At 44.8% G+C, this 19,886-nt stretch overlaps 1 protein-coding gene and 2 long non-coding RNA genes across 3 annotated transcripts in view; 2 read left to right on the forward strand and 1 right to left on the reverse strand.

Annotated features, from left to right (window-relative positions):
- Nucleotides 1-1,536: 1,536 nt before the first annotated feature.
- On the reverse strand, nucleotides 1,537-5,708 carry LOC6595891 (delta-1-pyrroline-5-carboxylate dehydrogenase, mitochondrial). The gene is made up of 8 exons (XM_002021396.2): nucleotides 5,638-5,708; nucleotides 4,019-4,187; nucleotides 3,478-3,951; nucleotides 3,242-3,413; nucleotides 2,981-3,168; nucleotides 2,700-2,922; nucleotides 2,260-2,627; nucleotides 1,537-2,199 (listed from the first exon to the last, which is right to left on the reverse strand). The coding sequence occupies exons 2-8, from the start codon at nucleotides 4,081-4,083 to the stop codon at nucleotides 1,965-1,967; spliced, it is 1,725 nt and encodes a 574-aa protein (XP_002021432.1). The 5' UTR covers nucleotides 4,084-4,187; nucleotides 5,638-5,708; the 3' UTR covers nucleotides 1,537-1,964.
- On the forward strand, nucleotides 4,771-5,194 carry LOC113566026. Its single transcript, XR_003408899.1, has 2 exons — nucleotides 4,771-4,927; nucleotides 4,991-5,194. It is a non-coding gene; the product is annotated as an uncharacterized LOC113566026 (long non-coding RNA).
- Nucleotides 5,709-10,662: 4,954 nt separating the features above from the next.
- Nucleotides 10,663-19,886, forward strand: part of LOC113566025 — a 66,378-nt gene continuing 57,154 nt past the window's right edge. Inside the window, exon 1 of the long non-coding RNA XR_003408893.1 lies at nucleotides 10,663-10,736. This is a non-coding gene — a long non-coding RNA (uncharacterized LOC113566025). The remainder of the gene's footprint in view (nucleotides 10,737-19,886) is intronic.

A 19,886-nucleotide genomic window follows, 5' to 3' on the forward strand; every position in this document is an offset into this window, starting at 1 on the left:
GAACAAATAAAATTGCAGTGGCTACGCTACTCGTTCCACGCGCCTACTCATTCTCTCTCTCTCTCACACACTGTTAGTCATGCAGTGTGCGCGGTCTTATGGAAAAGAGCGAGATAAAAAGCTTTTGGTTGGTGTAAGAATAGAAAAAAAAGGGACAGATGTACAACGAAACTTTTAAGATAAAAGGAAGTAGATTAAATCTGATATATAAAAATGTCCCAAACGGTTCGGTCGATTTATTTTTTGGGTAAAATCATGTCCCTTTTGGCTCTTAAGTGCATTTTTATCTACTCTACCTTCCTTTGCAATGTACTACCTCTCGCACTCTCTCTCTCTCTCTCTCACACTGTAGTCGTGCAGTGTGCGCGGTGTTACGGAAAAGAGCGAGATAAAGTCAAAGAGCTTGTGTTATCGGGAGAATAGAAAAAAAAGAGACAGATGTAAAAAAAGAAATTTAAGAAAAATGTTTCCATTTAAAAAATCTAATATAATCTAAAAAAATAATATGATAAAATCTAATATATAAAAATATCCCAAACGGTTTGATCGATTTATTTCTTTTATTTTTTTTATTATTGTAAAATCCTTCCTAAACGACACATGTTTAAATTGTAGAGCCGGGGATCACAACGTTCCCGCTCGTCTTTACCTACTCTACGCCCGTACTCTACGTCCCTTTGCAAGGTATTACCTTTTCGCGGATCCTTCTGTTTTATTTACACAGTAAGTATATCTATCATATGCACATGCGTATATGCATCTAACATGAGAACGATCGTCCAAGCAATTCTGGGTGGAGACTATCACTATCATCAGCCCTCTGACTCCTTGATATGCCAATTCGTTACAAAAGTATAATTTCTTTCGCAATGCGGTTTAATCAACAATAGGTATAAGATCTCGTTATCTAACGCTTTCTTCAAGACTTCTGAAAAGAGCATTTGGACTGTCTCTTCAAAGAGCGAGTTAAGGGATTGATTATGCTATGATTATAACTTGTATAGAAGATTTCATGAATGATTAAAAGGTTTTTTTTTTTATTTTGCAATGAAGCATCGGTTTGAAATCTGTTTCTAAATAATATTTCATCAATACGCATTAAATAAGGAATCCGCCAACCGATGCTGCCATCATCCACAGAGTTTTAAAGACAATTTAGTGAAATTGTACCTAAAATGGAAATAAGTAAAGATAGACTCCTGTAGATTCTGTGAAATGGAGCAGATGACATCCTACATCGCAACATCTCTTCGGGAAGCAACAGTGACCTCCCCTTGTAATAATAAAAATAGTGCATATTCTGATTAGTTTTGAAATTTAAATATTTATTTTTACTGTATGTTACTAAGTTTCCATTTATCTCTTTTATGATCTTTCACATTTAGTAATCGAAATGTATTGTCAAGTGTTTGTTTGCTTTTACATACGTTTGTGTGGTGTATATAGAGGCATATATGTATATCATATTGTACAGATCCCAACTGAAAACAAACAGAATACATCAACGTAAGGATAAAAACAAAAGGCGGACAAACATAATTTTAAAAAATTATATAATTAAGTAATCACAATACGTTTCAAACTTTAGGTTTTATAGATATTAGATTAGTATTCGCGGCATATAATCATGTGGTTGTGTTCGTGTGTGTGTGTGTGTGTGTGTGACGGTTTAAAAGGGTAATCAGCATATCAATTTACAACAGTTTTTCATTCTCATGGATTCTCGCTCTCATCCGAGATTCGTGTGTGTGTGCACAACATTAACTATCTGAACTAGGGCAGGTGTTACGGGGCGGGGATAGGGGTGGGCGTTTGGGTGTTGTTTAAAAATAGTTCAACAAAATACATATACATTTATATATATTTATATAGTTAGTAGTTATATGAGATTCCTGTCGGTTTTAGCTTCTGCTTCTCGGCTCCTCTGCTCCCCTCCTTCACTTTCATCATCATCGTTCATCAGCTTATTCGCTCATGTAGGGATAGTTGACGTCACGCAGGGGCACAAACGTCTCCTTGATGGACTGCGGTGAAGTCCAGCGTAGAATGTAGTGGGGTCCGCCAGCCTTGTCGTTGGTACCGGACATCCGACCGCCACCGAATGGCTGTTGGCCCACAACAGATCCGGTCGACTTGTCATTGATGTAGAAGTTTCCGGCAGCCCATTTGAACTCCTCCAAAGCGGTTTGGACCCAATTCCTTAGCAAAGGATTAAAGAAATTAAACAACATATTTACGAGTTTCAGATCTTTCGCTTACTCGTCTTGTCCGAATATTGCTCCAGTTAGGGCAAACTTTGTGGAGGTGTGAACCAGCTTCATGGTCTCCGCCAAGTCCGCTTCCTTGTACACATAGATGGTCAGCACGGGCCCGAAGATCTCCTCAACCATGATCCGATCCTTGGGATCTTTGCTAACCACAATGGTTGGATTTACAAAGTAGCCCTTGCTGTCCGAGTAGGTACCGCCGGCGATTATCTCCAGGTTTGGAGACTTCTTGGCATGCTCTATATAGCTGGTAATGCGTTTAAATGCTTTGTCATCAATGACAGCCGATGTGAAGCTGCTGATGTCTTGGACATCGCCTATTTTTAGTTTCTCCGCCTCGCACTGCAGGCCAGCCTTGATCTGCGGAGAGAGTTGAAGGTCAAACAGATTAGTAGGGGGCAATCAGTGCTGAATGGCGCTCGACCAACCAACCTCTGGCCACAGAGACTCGGGCACATACATGCGCGAGCAAGCCGAGCACTTCTGTCCGCAGTACTCGAAGGCCGAGCGTATTGTCGATGTGACTACCGACTGGACGTCCGCCGATTTGTGCACGAAGTGGAAGTTCTTGCCACCACACTCGCCAATCAAGCGGGGAAAGTTGATGTAGTTGTCAATATTGTTGCCCACCTGTTTCCACAAGCGGTTGAATGTTCTGTCCGAGAGATAGAATACAATATAGAACAGAAATCAATAATCCGACTCTTACTTACGGCACAGAGCCGGTGAAATTGATGCCTGCCAGGTGGGGACTGGCCGTAATCGTGTCTCCGAACACCGGCCCATCGGCTGGCACAAAGTTAACAACGCCATCGGGCACTCCTGCCTCGCGCATGATATTGAAAATGCGCCAATTGGAAAGCATGGCCGTGTCAGAGGGCTTCCACAGCACAGCATTGCCCTGGAAAACGAGACGGGAGTGCACAGGGTGTTAGCTTAATTGATTGGGAATTTTAGGGGCTTGGTCGTCCTACCATCAAAGCGGGGGTGTAGGATAAGTTGCCGCCAATGGCCGTGAAGTTAAAGGGGCTGACAGCGGCAATAAAGCCGTCGATGCCACGATATCGCATGGAATTCTTGGTGACCTTGATGTCCTCACTAATGGGACGATATTTGGAGACCTCCTTCAGGAAGTAGGCATTCAATCTGCATGTAAATGAATCCAGATATTAGAAATGCTATTCCCTTGAGGCTGACTTTCCCCATTTACCGTATGAAGTCAATCAGCTCTGCTGCCGCATCGATTTCGGCTTGAATGACCGTCTTGGACTGTCCCAACATGGTGGCCGAATTCAATTCCTGGCGGTACTTTGTGGCCATCAGATCAGCGGCCTTCTCCCAGATATTCAAGCGTTCTGCCAGCGGCACCCGATCCCACTTGGGCTGCGTTTCCACAGCGGTTTTGATGGCCTGCTGCAGGAGCTTCTTATCGGCATAGTAGAACTGGGCCAGCTTGTGTGCATGATCGTGGGGCATAACCTGATGCCGCACATCGGATGTCTTGAACTCCTTGCCGCCTATCACAATGGGAATCTCCTCGCAGTGAGAGGCCGTGGCCTTAAGAGCCTGCTGTAGGGCCTTGCGCTCCGGCGAATCCTTGCGGTAGCTCAGAATCGGTTCGTTCTCGACACTAAAGTCCTTTAGCTTGAGCTCCGGAATCGCAGAGCCCAGACCTCGCACATGGCTAGCAGCGGTGGATAAGTGGTGTTACATGGACCTCTCTTTCAACTTGAAAATCAACAGGAACTTACCTCTGGATTACGCTCTGCTGCTGGCCGGAGCACCTGGCGGGCGTATTGCGTAGCAATCGCAACATCTTTTACTGGATTAAGGGGCCTGTCTCGGTTTTTGCCTTGTTATATAAGCTCTGTTGTCGTCGTCGGTGTCAGCGGTGCTTCGTTTCAACTAGAATTTTGCTATCTGTGTGATAAGCACAAAGGCGGCAGGCGAAAGGTACAAAACGAAACGAAAAACATTTGATTAGTTTTCATTTATCAGCGCAGCCTTGAAAATTCATTGGGGGGCTACACTGCTCGGGCGAGTCGCACGAGCAGCAGCGGCAGCGTCACCGTCACCGTCGCGTGATTTTGATAAGGAGCCAAACGTGAAGAGAGACCGACAGACACACCCCCCGGGCCTAAACCAAGATAAGGCCACACTTGATCAAGTAATTTTCTGTACTTGCATGTAATATAAGCTCGAATATCAAGTTGAATTGGATTTTCTAGCGCGAAACACTGAATAAACTCGTCAAGTTTTTTTTCTCGGTATCTAAATTGTCTCTTCTCTTGCTCGCGCACACACACAAATACACACGAACTTGCATACATACACCAATAAAAGCAAAATTTGACAAGCATCAGCTGTTCTGTGTACGCTGCACAGTGGTGCGGATGCTTACCAACACTAACATTCATTGTAAACTTTCCGCTATCGACATACCGTCAAAAACTTTCATTCGCCGATATTGTGTGCCGTATTCCAGAAAAAACCAGACTGAAATTTATTGATATAGGTGAATGGCTAGAGGGAACTAATATCATTATCGCCTACTTGTTTTGAATTGTTTGACCACTGTGCGCTGGCTACGGAAATTTCCTAATGCCGAAACAAACCGATATACGTGTGTAGTATGTGCATATGTGGAGCTTATACCAAAGGTATGTACATATAGTTCTTGTTGTTTTTTAACTGGCACTGCCTTGATTTATGAAATTAAGCAGCCTGGACGGGGAGCGCGGGGAGGCGACCCACCGTGTACCAGCAGTTGTTCTTGCGAGGCAGAGAGAGACAGAGGACGGCGATGCGCGTGAGCAGCAACTATGTATGAAAGTTAGAAAGAGAAAGGTAGAACAAATATGGAGCAAGCATTTTTGCATTGTTCGTCAGATTGTCAAGTGATTTTAATAAAATGCAATTAAAGCTGAGGAAAATTGATTTTTACCAATACATACCATCTGTACGTGACTACAGACAACATTAGTATGTATGCATGTGCATATGTATGTAAATTTATCGGTAGAATAATAATAAAAAGGCCAACAAAACAAGAACAAGTCACAAGTTGATTTTTGAGGCCAAGTAAAACGTACGAAAAGCAACTAAATACAACAAAAATTCGTTACTCAGCTGTAGATACACACACTAACACACAGGCGCATTCAAAATTCACTTGGTTTTGGCCCGTTTTGCTCTTGTTGTTGTTGTTGCTGCTGCCGCTGCTGCTGCTGTTGTGACCCATTATGCAATGTAATGTTTTTGCCTCCCGTTTATTGTTAGCTTATTGGTCGCTTGAGACCCTTACTATCATTATATTTTGCAATGTAACACATTGCACACTGTGCACAAATAAAATTGATTTTACGCTTACTTTGTGTGTTTTCAGGTGACGGCGCTGGTCAAAAACGCGACTGTGCTTTTGTTTGGCTGGGACTATTTAAGCCAAATAAAAAGAGCGCTATAAAATTTAGCCGTTGCCGGTAGGGTTGTTAAAGATGTATCGATATATTATTAGCCGATTTTCGGTTTCAATATCAATATTTTTGTGTCATATTTGAAGTTTGGCGCCATAGAGCCTTGTTTGTTATTATTTTTATTAGGAAATTATTTTAACTATATTGGAGGCTTCTATTTTGTTTAGTTTTTCTAAGTTCTGGCTGTCTTATATAGGCAATTGAAATTAGCCATGTTCAGAAATTCCATCATTAACTTCATCTAGAGAAAGTTTTATCTTGGCTCAAAAGAACTTGAACTGGTTCAGTTCGTTATCGACTCGCATGCTGCTCGTGACTGCTTTCCACCTATGCACCCCTGCAATGTCATACTTTCCAACACTTGGGTTAGCTATCGAATGCCGCGCCAAAATTTGAAAATGGACAAGCTTTGCGAATTTTCTTTACACATTTATTAGACTGTTATTTTGTTTGGCTGGGGCTATTTAGAAAGAGCGCTCTAAAATTGAGTAGCTGTCGGTTGGGTTGTTAAATATATACCTATATATTGTAAGTCGATTTTCGGTTTCAATATCAATATTTTTGTGTCATATATGTTGCATAAAGCCTTGCTCAAATTTCTCAATCAAGGAAGATATACTGCGACTATTTGAAAATCAGAATGAATAACGACTGTCAATATTGGAGGCTTCTAAATATAATTCTAATAAAAATTAAGTGTTTCTAAGGTTTGGCGCTTTTAATTAGCCAAGTGAAATTAGCTATTTTAAAAATTCCACCTTATTTTTCACCTATCGAAATGTTTTGTCTTGGTTCAAATGAACATGACTCCCATGTGGCTGCTTTCCACCTATCCAGCCCTGTGACCTCATATTTGCCAACACTTGGGTTAGCTATCGAATACCGCGCCTAGATTTGAAATTTGAGAAGCTTTGCGAATGTTTCTCACACATTTATTCGTGCTAAAACACATATTTTTTATGAAAAAAAAAATTATTAACCAATATTTACACTTTAACTAGCTTAGGGTAATAGGGAAATAATATCACTCCAGGGTTAGCCGTAGTAGCCGCCGCTCCCCGCACTGGCCGTGGCAAAGCCGCCACTGCTGCTGGCATAGGCCGTGTCTATAAGAGAAAACATGTCCAAAACACTTGTAGATTGCAGACGGAAGGATTAAGGGAGCTTCAGGCAGATGTGCATGGATTTCTACTTACTCATTCCGTTGCCTCCGCCGTACGGGAAACCGCCGTAACTGGGATAGCCATACTGGGACTGACCGTACTGACCATACTGGCCGTATATCGAATAGGGATTGTAGCTCGGATATGAGTAGTAGGGATATCCGCCGTAGCTGGGATAACCGTAGCCATAGGCATTACCATACATGTTCCCATAGCCGCCACCCAATCCAGCGCCGGCGCCCGCTCCCCCACCATAGTACGGATATCCATAGTACTGGCCCTGAACCATCTGCAGAACTGTGGCCGATACGACTAGGCCCAGCCAGAGGCAATTTCTTGTATTTTTTGCAGACATATTTGTTGTTTTTGGTGGTTGTTTTGTGTGTAATCCTCGAACGCAGACTGAATGCAAAACCACTGGCACTAACTGATTTTATAGAGTTTGCCAACTGGTATATTCGCGATTTTTACCAAACCATAAAACGCTTTTTTAATGGCGCTTAATCGCCCGCCCATCAAGCATTGCTCATCGGCCTCACTGTCCGCTGACGCTGTTTGCTTGCTCGGGCATGACCCAAGCGGCGTATACGTATTTTTACAATATTGTGTAAACCGTAAATAGTGCTCCCACGACCAGAAACAAAACAAAGTTTTTAACAATATTTGTTTACAAGTTGTCAACCCTCCCACACATAATGCTATTATGATAACCGTTTTGCTCTCAGTATCAATTAGTTAGGCGGTTTTTCAGTGGCGCAGGGGTTCACAAGTTTTCCGCATAAACATAGTCATTAGCCTTAAAATTGTTTGATGGGCCGCTTAGTCATGTGGTGCTGTGCTGTTCGGGTGGTTTCCACTCTTTGAGGTTCATTGCCTGGGTGGTCAATGCTCATCAACGCCCTTCAAATGAGGTCAATAATTATAATTCTTTTTGGCGGGTATCAATTTGACTTAAGCATTGACCGAGAGTTCAGTCTGAAGGACTTTTACCTTTTTGTCATGCATGGGCATCCATGGGAATTTCCCCCCCAATCTGGTATAGATTACATCTATCATCTGCCACCTGATTACCCCCCAATCTGTATGCCTGTCCGTCCTTGTACATTGACAAATTACAAGTCACAATATTTTATGCAATTTTCCAAACAGAGTCGACAAAGGCAAAGAGAGAGAGAGAGAGAGAGAGAAAGACCAGAAAACTTGCCAAATTCGTGTACAAAAAAGTATCCAAAAATTCATTCATAAATTTTTAAATCCTTTTCCCCTACACTGTGCTCATTTGTGTTGGTGTGTGTTGGGTTTTACACTGGCCAACAATGGAAAATGTCATAGAATTGCCATCGCTGCTATTATTGTTCTTTGTCGAGCCTTTCGGTTCGCACGCAGCTGACGTTTCTCTCTCTCTCTCTCTCTCTATCTCTCGCGCGCCATCTCTTTCTTTTGCCATCTCGCTCTCTCGTTTTCACTCTACATTGCCGCATTACTTTCGGTTCTGCAGGTGGGCCAGGTGTGCTTTTGTGCCGCGTAGGTGTTGCATTGTTGCTGCTCTCCAGTCGAGTGAGTTGCATCTGCATCGAGTCCGGACATGTTTGCGCATGCTCAAGCTCGGATTTCGAAGCACCCTGTACGCCCATTCCGTTCCCCGATTGAGTCCGAGTGATGTTTTTGAGTGCACCAAAGTGCAAGCCTTGCAGGTTGTTGCAGGTGGTTCCCCACGTAACCTCATATATAAGTCATATATAAGTCTACATTTCGTTGTAGAAGATGATCGATTTTGCATGTAAGGAATTCCTTAAGCATCTCAAGATCTTTAAGGTATATTTTTAGTTTATTCGAGAGTCCCAAATAAAGAGAATCCCAAAAGGTATTCCATGGATGATTCTAGGAACAAAGAACAAAAGGAACATTTCAATCTTGGTCCCAACTGGCAACATCTTATCCTAAATAGTCGAATATCTTTTGGAATTTGACGTCTGAAATTCCCTAAGATTCCTTCGATTGTGCCCTTAAAATCTTAGAGCCTGAATAGTGAATATAAAATGGAATTGAGGGCTCTTTAAACCTTTAAGACCTCCAAAAAATAGCCAAACTTCCCTCATATGCGATCATCTGGCATTCATAGTAATCCCAGTTCCATAATTAGTTACAATTCAATTACACGAAAAATAGCATTCAGGAAACCCTTTAATGCCAGAGATAATAACCAGCATTTATCCCTATCTTAGGGGCTGGAATCAATTGGCAAAGTACGCCCCAAACCCCGTAGCCCGTGCCCCGCCACTTAATTTCCTTGCCCCAAATGAGCAATTTTCATATTAAAAAGTTTGTCTATACCTCTCTAGCACTTGCTCAACCCCTCGACGGAAAAATGAAAGCTATCCTTCACAAAACTTCATTAAACTTTTCGTTCCTTTCACTTTGCTCTTTTTCTACCTTTTTTTTTTTGTTTGTTTTGTTTTCTTGTTTTTTTGTGATAATTTTTGGGACAGTAAAATGCTAATTGTTAGTCCGAAAATGTCCGAACCATTCATGTTTTTGGATACTTTTCCAATTTGGGCAACAGTTTTACATGTAATTAATTAAAAATTTGATGCAGCAGCAACTTTTGTTTGCTTGTCAGGAATGCACTAAAAAACGAAAAGCTAATTAAAACTTGAAAAATATGAAGAGGAGCAGCAACTACAGCAACTGCAGCAACTAATGCCCTGGCCCCGAAGAGATCGTCCCGCTGAGAAATCACTCAGAATGCGCTGGCCCCGTCAGGGGCAATGGCTATCAGGAAAACTCACTCAAAGTTGCAGCTAAGCGGCGGTGGAGGCGGATGCAAAAGTGCAGCTGAAAATGTTACGCATACGCCGCATGGGTCCGAGAGAGAGATGAGCACGCTGAGGCCGTCTCGCTCTGAGTGCACTAAGCGGGTGGTTGGCAGGAGGGAGGGGGTGTGAGGGCGGCAAAAAAATACAAAAAAAATCAATTAAAATGCACTCGAGTGGGATTGTCGAACCGCACACTCTGCGACACCTCCACTCTATGGGGATGTTGGGTTTTTAGGAAATTTGTAAGAAATTTTCGAACGAAAATAAGCAAATGCCTTCTCTCTCGCTCGCGCTCTCGCCCCAGCCGACAGGCTGTCTCTCAGGCTCTGTCTCTGTTGCCCTTGCCTCGCCATGGGTTTCGCGGGGGGATATTTCAATTCAGTTATTTGTGCAATTTCGCTCAGACCAGTTGTGTGCTCCTTGGGCCCCGTGTGCGCTTTCAGCATTCTCAATCAATCAGCAGACCATTTCCGAAACACTGAAACCGAAACAGAAACAGCAGATAGCCATCAGAAATTCCGAATTTAAGCCAAAAAATTAACAGGCTCCGCCTCCCGCCACAGCCCCAGAAGCATACTGCATACAGAATACAGCATACAGCGGATCAAGTGCATTATCCAAAAGGCCGCCCAACCGCAATCAACATCCCAGACAACCCACACGGAGTCAGAGAGCAAAAGAAAGGAGAAAGAGAAAGAGCAGGAGAAAGCGCAAGAGAGAGCGAGCGAGAGCGAGAGAGAGTCCCAGAGAGGAAATAACAGTTTGGAAAGCTAATAGCATTCTGCTTTCTCTGTGTGTACGTCTGTGTCTGTGCGTGTTTTGCCGCGTTGTTTTTTTTTCCTGTGTGAGTGACTGTACTTTTTGGCGCCCAAAAACATTTTGAGCGAATCATCAGAAACAAGCAAGCAAACAAATCAACAAACAAGCAAACAAACAAACAAACAAACGGACAGACAGATAAAAACATTCAAACTAATTAACAAAATTGCGACAAAGCGAAATTTAATGTATTGACAGGTGAGTGCTCTTCGGGCTGTAAACTGAATGTTACAGATAATTGTAGGACGGCTCAAAAACTCCCAGTAGATCAATGATGAAGTGTATCTATCATTTGTGGGATTTGTTTGATAGCTACATACACTCGTATATATGTATATTTCACCCATTGAAAACTATTCAAAGGACAGCTACCATTGGTTATTGAGTATTTTCTATGAATATTATGGGTGGGAGGCATGGATAGGGTTTATTTTGAGGATTATGTTTGCTATCCTACCTATAGGTTGGGTAATTCTTATGTAAAATTCGATCCCTATCGAACAAGCGAATCATTTTCAAAAATACCTCATAAATACCGATCTTAAGTCTTAAGTTTTTGCTTCAAGATCATAGTAATTCCAATTTTATGTCTTTCTCTCCCCTAAAATAGTAGGCTTCCCCTTCTTCATTCTCTATCATTTCTAAAGAAACATTTTTGACCTGTTCCCATTTTCTGTTCCTCTAGACTCTGGACTCTAGACCCTAGACTCTAGGGGGTATATTCGAGCGAGGCAATTTAAAATAATTCCGCGAGTAAATCCCATAAAAATTTCAACAACTTTGGCTATTTGTTGCCACGTCATAATGCATTTTGTTCGTTTCGTTTCGTTTCGTTTGGGGCCAAGACAATGGCCCAGACACAAGGACACACACACACACACACACACAGACACACGCCATACAAAGGAATTTGCAGTGGTAGTTGTGGAGTGTGAGGACTAATTAAAACTCCGGTAGACGTCATAATTGGAGGGCGTACTGGAGGGGGGAGGGGGAGGGTAGGTGTTGGGGCCAGGCGGCTGGAGAGTAAATTAACTAGGCGAAGGCTTTTGTAAGGCATACCATGCTGCCTACATAGTTTGTGTCTTCCCAATCCCCCTGCCCCCTGCCCCCTTCCCCGACGGCATTGAGAGTATATGTATATAAAAAAAAATTCCCATTTAAAGGAGCCATGGACCAAAAATCCTGAAAGAAAGAGCCCAACGAATAAGTGGGGAAATATGCAACTAAAAGGAGAGATGCGAGAGAGTGAACTGAAAAGAACCAAAACCAGAACAGAGAAGAACAGAAAGCAGAGAGAAATACATATATAGGTATATATATATATATATATATACTTTTGCCGTGCACTGTAATGAAAGGCCTCGGGCATAAGTTTTAAATAAATATTTGTCTCTGTGCATGTGCATGGGGATGTGTGTGTGTGTGTGTGTGTGTGTGTGTGTGTGCATGTAATTTAACAAAAACAACTGCATAAAAACAAACAAAAATTGTGCACGAAATGATGGAAGAAGCAGCAGCGGAAGAGGCAAAGAAATGGACAAGGGTCGGTCGGTCCAGGACAGCAGGGGTGTGGGGGGAGGGGGTTGGAGAGCGGTAGGAACTGGCCAGAAACTACAGCGTATAAAAATGATGAGAGGCAACAAAAATATATAAAAAAAACGACTATAAGAAAGAGTAAAAAGTAACAAAGTTCCAAGGGGAATACTCTAGGAATTCCAGAAAATGTTTAAGAACAGGTTTTGCATCTTTGAATATTATACGGATTATTATAGAATATATTTAGAACGAAAACTGCAGGAGGAACAGTGCGAGATGTTGAGAGATATAAATAAATAAGAGATCAAGGCATTCGAATCATATCCAACCATCTAGAGATCCTAGGACATGCCCTACACGCTTTGCAGGGTATAATTATGGGGCTGCCCCAAAGGGGTGATCCGAGGGGTGAAGGCTAGGCAAACAGGCAGAGCTCGACAGTAAGAAAACTGCCTGACGGACTGCCTGAATGCTCCCCACTGTTGTTGACTGACTGTCAGAGGAGCTGGTCTGAGGGGGGATGGTGGGCTATTTTGCGGGAGAAAAGGCACTATTAAAGTCTTAGCGAATGTAGGTTGAGGTAGCCGTAGCCCCCGACAGGCGCCGCCATGTTTAGAATATGCACACAAAGCATAAGGCCAACAAAGAGGGGGATAGGACGGGGAAAGGAGGAGGCCGGGGGCGGGGGGGGGCGTCCAAGGAGGCTTGTTGCTCTGTTAGACAGTGTAACAAAAGATTTGCTTAGCTTTCATGTAAAGCGTAAAATACAAACAATTATGCAGTTGGGTAGCTACCCGTACCCCCTTTCTGAACCCCCCCACCCCTGTCATGGCCCACGACCGTGCCTCAACCCCATCCTCCCCCATTTCCTATTTAGTAGGCCGTCAAGCCACTTGAGTCCGAGACTTTGCTACTTGAAATTTTGGACAAAGCAGCGTCTACCTCCACTCGCTCCCCCCCCCTAGAGCCCCATTTCTGCCTCACCTATAGATGCACTATAGGGTGTCACGATTCGGCCTAGCCGAGGCCTACAAAAATATGACAAATTACAAAATAATTGTGCGCACAGTCAAAATGTTGTCCTCATTTGTTGTTCTCGTTGTCGTTGTCGTTGTCGTTGTCGTTGTCCTCCCTGTTGCTCTCCTTCTGCTTCCATGCACGCCTCCTACAACCCAATCCTCTTCAGCTACAGACCTCGTCCTCGTCCTCGTGCTCGTCATCGTCATCGTCAGCATACCTTGCAATATTAATGAACTCTTTTACATCGTCTGTCATTTCCATGGCATTCGGCGGCAGTGTAAACCGCAGCAGGTTTACCCCCATCCCAGCCCCAGCCCCATCCCCGTCCCCCCCCCCCCCCCACCCAGCAAAAGCTCGCTGCTTCGCCGTCGTCTGCCTCCTTCCAATATCCAGTCCGCTCCTATTTGCAAGGCTGGCGGTGGCTTGGGAGCCAGCATTATAGAGCAGACTTCGACAGAGGCCCGACATCATGACGTATTTACTTTAGGCCTTGCATATAGAAAAAAATGCACGGTTTATGCGGCTGAAATAACGCGATAATGGTGGCCACTGAGAGTGGAACTTGTGAAGAGAATGTGTTTTGTATTTTGTATTTAAAACAAGTAATTGTATGCCTGGTAATCGAAGAGTTTGGCACAAAGTATTTATATTCTGGATCATCATCAATAGCCGAGTCGATATAGCCCTGTCTGTCCGTCCCGACAGGCGCCTATAACTCAGAGGCTATAGAGCAATCAAATTTTGTATCCATACTTTTGTGATATCACACTGTTTCGAGTGTATTTCGCCCTGCCCCCGAGCCCGCAGAACCATGGCGAATGACCATATCTACCAGACAACTGAATTTGGTTCAGATTGGATTATTATTACGGCCATAATTAGCAAACCCATTAGCTACCCGTTCCACGCGCCTTCTCTTTCCCTCCCTCTCTCTCTTTTGCCCTCTTAAACGCCCTCTGTTGGAGACGAGCGAGATAGCAATACAGCTGTTGCGAAAAAATATTATAAAACTCAAATAAAATAGTTCATTAGGTGGAAAGATGATGAACGGAGGGCAAGAGTTAACATTAGACAATTACTAGCGGTTGTGAGGGCTCTTCTTCCACTCCATCTCTCTCTCTTGAGAGATCCCCCAAACCATTAAGCGATAAGTATTCATAGTTGTTTCCTGTCACTTGCCCAGAGTTCATGATTTCGGCTGCGCATAAACCTACTTTTTAGTGGCGTAACCGACCCGAGACCCCAGACCCCAGCCCCTGGGATGGGGCTGAACTATTCGCCCACACAACTGTCGTTCCTTCCGCACCCAAACCCAAACGCCATCACATTGGGGAGCATCCGTGTCGTTCCCAAATGAACGCGTTCGCAGTGCTTAAAGTTTGTTACTCGAAATGCATTTTATATGGCCCGTTAGCCGTTACATTTGTGTTTGCATTGGCCCGCGGGTATTCATTAAAGTTGAGGGCTCCCTCCATTCATACATACACTTTATAGATATAGCATATAGCGCTCGTACATACGTATACACGCCATGCCAGACTTTAAGCTGACTGACAATATTCTGGCTGGAGCAGAGGATGGCTCAGGGCCCAGGACGCAGGGCACAGGGCAGGACAAGTTAGTTTTTGGCGTCGGGGAAAAAACTAAAAAGGAAATTAAAGGAAAATTTTGCGTCGCTGTGCTCTCCTGGTTTGAGTAATGGAACTTTTGTCGGGTCGCAATGGGAAGTGGGATATGGAACTAGAACTGGGTCTGGGTCTGGCTCTGGTTCTGGCTCTGGCTCTGGCTCTGAGGGCGACGAATGGATAGACAGCTCAGACGTTTCGAGTTGGCTTATTACATGGCCCAACTCCTCTGCTCAGCTGGCTATGGGATTTGTTTGTGTGCCTGGCCAAAAACTTATTAGACAGTCGGAAATTGAATATTGTTCCTGCAAAACTGTTAAATGTTCGTCCCAGGCTCCTCTGTCACTCGGCTGTTTCCTGTTTTCGTCCTTCTCTGTGTGTGTGTGTGTGTGTGCCTGAAATTCGTGCGGTTTTCCTCAATCTCTCATCCGTCTGACTTTCAAATTGTTTTGCTATGCATACTATGCTGGAAAGGGCAACTAATTAGAGCAATGTGCAGCAAAAGTTCCCCCCCCCCCCCCCCCCCCCCCCCTCGCCACGCCCCGCAGCCATCGGCTAATGTGTGAAAAGACAGCCGGGGAAAGGATGATGTGCTCGGTAATCCGGATTAGATTGTGGATCAGGAAGTGCTCTGCATGCAGGTCGTTCCCGAGGAAGGACTTAGTTATTCCCCGAGGGGGCTTATCGTCGAGAACAGTTCGTTCTGTGGCTTATGGCGAAAGGTCATCTCAGGCATGATGCACTGTTTCATTGGTTTCCAACTAATCAAATTTGGCCAAATTTGGTGGAGGGGGGGAAGGGTGGCTCCTGCCTGCCACTTTGTTAATTTGTTGTAAGCAAGATTCTACAAAACCAGATGAAATCCCTACCAAGCAGCCGTTGCCATGGCACCTGCCCCACCGCGAATTCAGTTGAGTGCAAGCATATCTGCAGGCGAGTCGAGCAGAGTCGAGCAGAGTCGAGTCCGCTCATTAGTTACATATATTCTGGTCCCATATCAGATAAGCTCATTAGCGTGCTGTACGTAACAAAGTTGTTCGCCAGCGAAATCGCGTATACGCAGCGTATGCACTCCGCTCCGCGGAGATACACATGTACGGCGGCGCTTTAAGGGCGAAACGAAACCAAAGTCTGCCTTTGGGGCTAGAACTCCAGCTCCAGCTACCTGGAGCTTATTAAAGCCCTTCTCATTGTAGACGCTTTCAAAGCGATTTTCGTTTCGTTTCGTCTTGGGTCTTTGGTCTCTTTTTGTTGTATTTCCTATTGCTGGCTCTGTCTTTCATCTTCATCTTATGCCTGTCTCTGTCTTAATGCCTCTTGAGTGCTCCGCTTGGCTGGGCTTAAACTCTTTTTGCTGGCATTTCAACGCTGCAGCAGTCTGCAATTTCTTCTTCCAACTGCCACTTTGCATTCCCTCACACACGCACACGGAAAGACTCCAAATTGAACTTCAATCTTCCCTTTTTTCTCTCTCTCTGGCAACACCAACACAAAAACACAAACGCATGTAAATTGGCCAATTTTGCACTGACTCCTTCCCCCCTACGCCCTGCCACGCCCCCCCTTCCGTCTCTGGCAGCTACTTCTGCCAGGAACAGAAGAAAATACATAAACGAGAAATCCTTTTCTTTTCGTTTCGTTTCGTTTCGTTTTCTCCTTTTGATTTGTAGCTGGCGCGCACTTTTGTTGATTTATCTTGGCCTCTGCCGCTGCCGCTGCCTCTGCCTCTGCCTCTGCCTCTGCATCTGCATCTGGTGCTGCTTCCTTTGCATTTTATTTGCCATTTGCCTGACAGTCGCTGAGCCGCCGCTCTGCTCCTCCCAGGGCTCTCCGGGGATATGCATTTTGCCAAAAAAACAAAAAAAACCAGCTCGAGGAATATGAATATTGGCATTATGGGGCTAAAAGCTTGCTTGCTCGGCAATCGAGGACATAAAGGTTATGAGAACTCCACGGAGTATAGTGGAGCAGCTCTGGCAATTATCGCTGAAAATCGCATTCAATTTCTAATCACAAATGATGTGGCAGCCGTCTTGAGCCGTGGCAGCAACCTGCGTTTTAATGAAAAGTTGCGGTTATCCTTTTTCGCTCTGGAGTGCGGACCGCAACCAATTGCCGTGCCGCAAAACGTTGCTGCACAGTCAAAGTTTTAATGAAGCCACCGCTCTCTAGCAGGTGCCAGGCCACGACGAGAGGACCTGTAACATTTCTGGTTGACGAATGGCAATGGGTATCGGGAAATGGAGGCAGCAACAGCAGCAGCAGCAGCAGCAGCAGCAGCACTTCAATCCAAAGCTGTGGTAAATGGCTTTCCTCTGGCCCCAATGCTAATCAAATTAGAATTCCAAAGCTTTTGCTTATGGCCTCCACGGTCCCTCCCTCCCTCCCTCTCTCCCTCTCCCTCTCTCTCTGTGTGTGGGAAATTATGAGGCATGCTACTTTTTGCGGTCAACCGAAGTTTGACGAAGGCTTGCCTTTGGGGCTGATGGTGTTGCTGATATTACTTTTCATTAATTATTTGCCACCCCTCGACATAATATTTATTTAAAATTTTAATGAGGCAGTGCGAGTGAGTGGAGGCATTAGCCATTTCTCTACCGCTGCCTCTGCCTCTGCCTGCCACCTTTTTGTGGTGGTGGTGGTGGTGCTGCTGCTGCTTTTCCTTCTGCTGTGGTTTCCTTGACAAATTTTGGTTGAACAAGCAGAGGGAGATGGCAGCATACTTGTGCGGTTACGTGGAGAGAAGCAGAGGGAGCGGCAGAGTGCGTTGCATACTTTTCGGTGCACTTGGACAAGGACACGGCACATGATTGATGCGGCCAACAATGGCTCAGCTCCTGCTGGAGGAAAACATGGTCTTTACATGGCCATTAGATATATCATGCATATATATATCTCAAGAAATAACATTTCGTGCTTGATTCTCCAGCTTTTATTCTATGGGATTTGTGTACATATATGTACGCTTGTATGCAAACCTATTCGGGTTTGATGGCGAGCAGTAAACTTTAAGTTCGGAGTGTTTCCTAGAGCACACAGTGCCTGCTTTATTGAATTGAAGATGTGGGATTCCAACGATGATTCGGTGTGTGATTCGTTATAATTCACTTTGAACATACATATATTTTCCACATGTTCGCCCGGGGGGTTGGTGCGTAGTCCACGATATGAGAGCCATGTGTAGAGTGGGCTAGAGACTGCACTCCCAGGGATCTCAGAGAGTCGTACCTGCGAGCGGCAACAACGAGTGGTAACGACGATTCGCTACACCTATCGGTAACAGCGAGTCGCTACACCGATCGGTAACAGCGAGTCGCTACACCGATCGGTAACAGCGAGCCGTTACACCTTCCGGAACAGCGAGCCATTACACCCATCGGAAACAGCGATTCGCCACATCGATCGGCAACATCGAGTAGCTATACCGATCGGTAACAGCGAGTCGCTGCATCCATCGGCAACAGCGATTCGCTACGCCTATCGGTAACAGCGAGTAGCTACACCAATCGGTAATAGCAAGTAGCTACACCTATCGCTAACAACGAGTCGCTACACCGATCAGCGAGGCAACAGCGAGTGGTAACACCTATCGCTAACAGCGAGTCGCTACACCGATCGGTAACAGCGATTCGTTACACCGATCAGTGAGGCAACAGCGAGCCATTACACCGATCGCTAACAGCGATTCGCTACACCGATCAGCGAGGCAACAGCGAGTGGTTACACCTATCGGTAACAGCGATTCGCTACACCGATCGCTAACAGCGATTCGGTACACCGATCGCTAACAGCGTGTGGTTACACCTATCGCTAACAGAGATTCGCTGCACCGATCGCTAGCAGCGATTCGCTACACCGATCGCTAACAGCGAGTAGCTACACCAATCGCTAACAGCGATTCGCTACACCTATCGGAAACAGCGAGTAGCTACACCAATCGGTAACAGCGATTCGCTACATCGATGCGGAAACCTGCCGTTAGTCTGAACAACAGGTGATCCTTTCATTGTGGACAGGTCTAGACGGTCCTTCTTGAACCGGAATCTACACAGCTTTCGCTGCTCTTCTTTTCCCATGAATTCTATGGAAAGTTTGGATATTTATATATGGATGCATGTGCGTATAGTAGGTGCACATATTGTGCCGATTGCATAAAAACCGCAACATCTTTCTGCAACATCAGCATCGTTAACATACCTCTGTCATAGCCATGTCATATATCGGGCCATGTTTCTCATAGCCCAATTAGTGGGCTTTTTTGCAGATTTCCCCCAGATTTCGCCCAGTTTTCAGTTTTCTATAATTTCCATTTTGTGAATTTTTCTGCTGCGTAGCTTTCAATTAATTTAACAATAATTTTTGCATGTATTTCATTCCCCAAAAAAATCACAAATAATTAAACCAAATAAATTTTCCTTCTATTTTGCTGTCGCTGTCGTTGTTTTTGTTATTTTTGTTGTTGCTTTTGTGCTGCACTTGCAATTTCGCATATTTTTGCGTAGCATTGTAAATGGCAAAAGGAAAACTGCCGAAGAGAAGGAAAATCAGCGAAAAATAAAAGAAAAAAAATCGCAGCTATAAATAAACGACGTCAGCGAATGGCGACAACGGCAACAACGATGGCATGGCACTCTCCTAAGTGCCTACCTCCTAGCCTTCCCTTACACAGCCAACCCCGGCACCCCCTTTCCCTGGCCGCCCTTCCCTCCGTTGAGATGGTTACATCTCTAGACCCGAGACGGATCGGATAGACTGAGGACGGACTGCAGCGGATTCTCTTCTCTATGCCAAATGCAGTGGCCCGACCGACCGACTGCCTGCCTGCCTGCCTGCCTGGCTGCCTCCTCGTCACTCTCAAGCTGTCACTGGGCTGGGGGCAAGAACTTGGATGGATCTCTGCTGCCTCTTCTTGCGTCACATTCTCCACTATTCGCATCCTTCTCGACGACGCTGCTCTTGGAGTGGCCTCCACTCTCGTTGGAGATTGTTTATGCAGCTCGGTCCACGCGAAGTGGTTTATGATGCCATGGCAATGGCAACGGCAACGGCAACATTTTCAGCTTCATTGGTTGTGGCCGGGGGGCAGGGGGGGATGCACATAGTTGTGGAAACTGTGAATTGTCCGTGGGAATTGTCTCAAGAACTGGAAAAAGAAATACGAGTA

Source organism: Drosophila persimilis, unplaced genomic scaffold (assembly GCF_003286085.1).
Source record: "Drosophila persimilis strain 14011-0111.01,24,50 unplaced genomic scaffold, DperRS2 tig00000431-arrow-pilon, whole genome shotgun sequence".
NCBI lineage: Eukaryota > Metazoa > Arthropoda > Insecta > Diptera > Drosophilidae > Drosophila > Drosophila persimilis.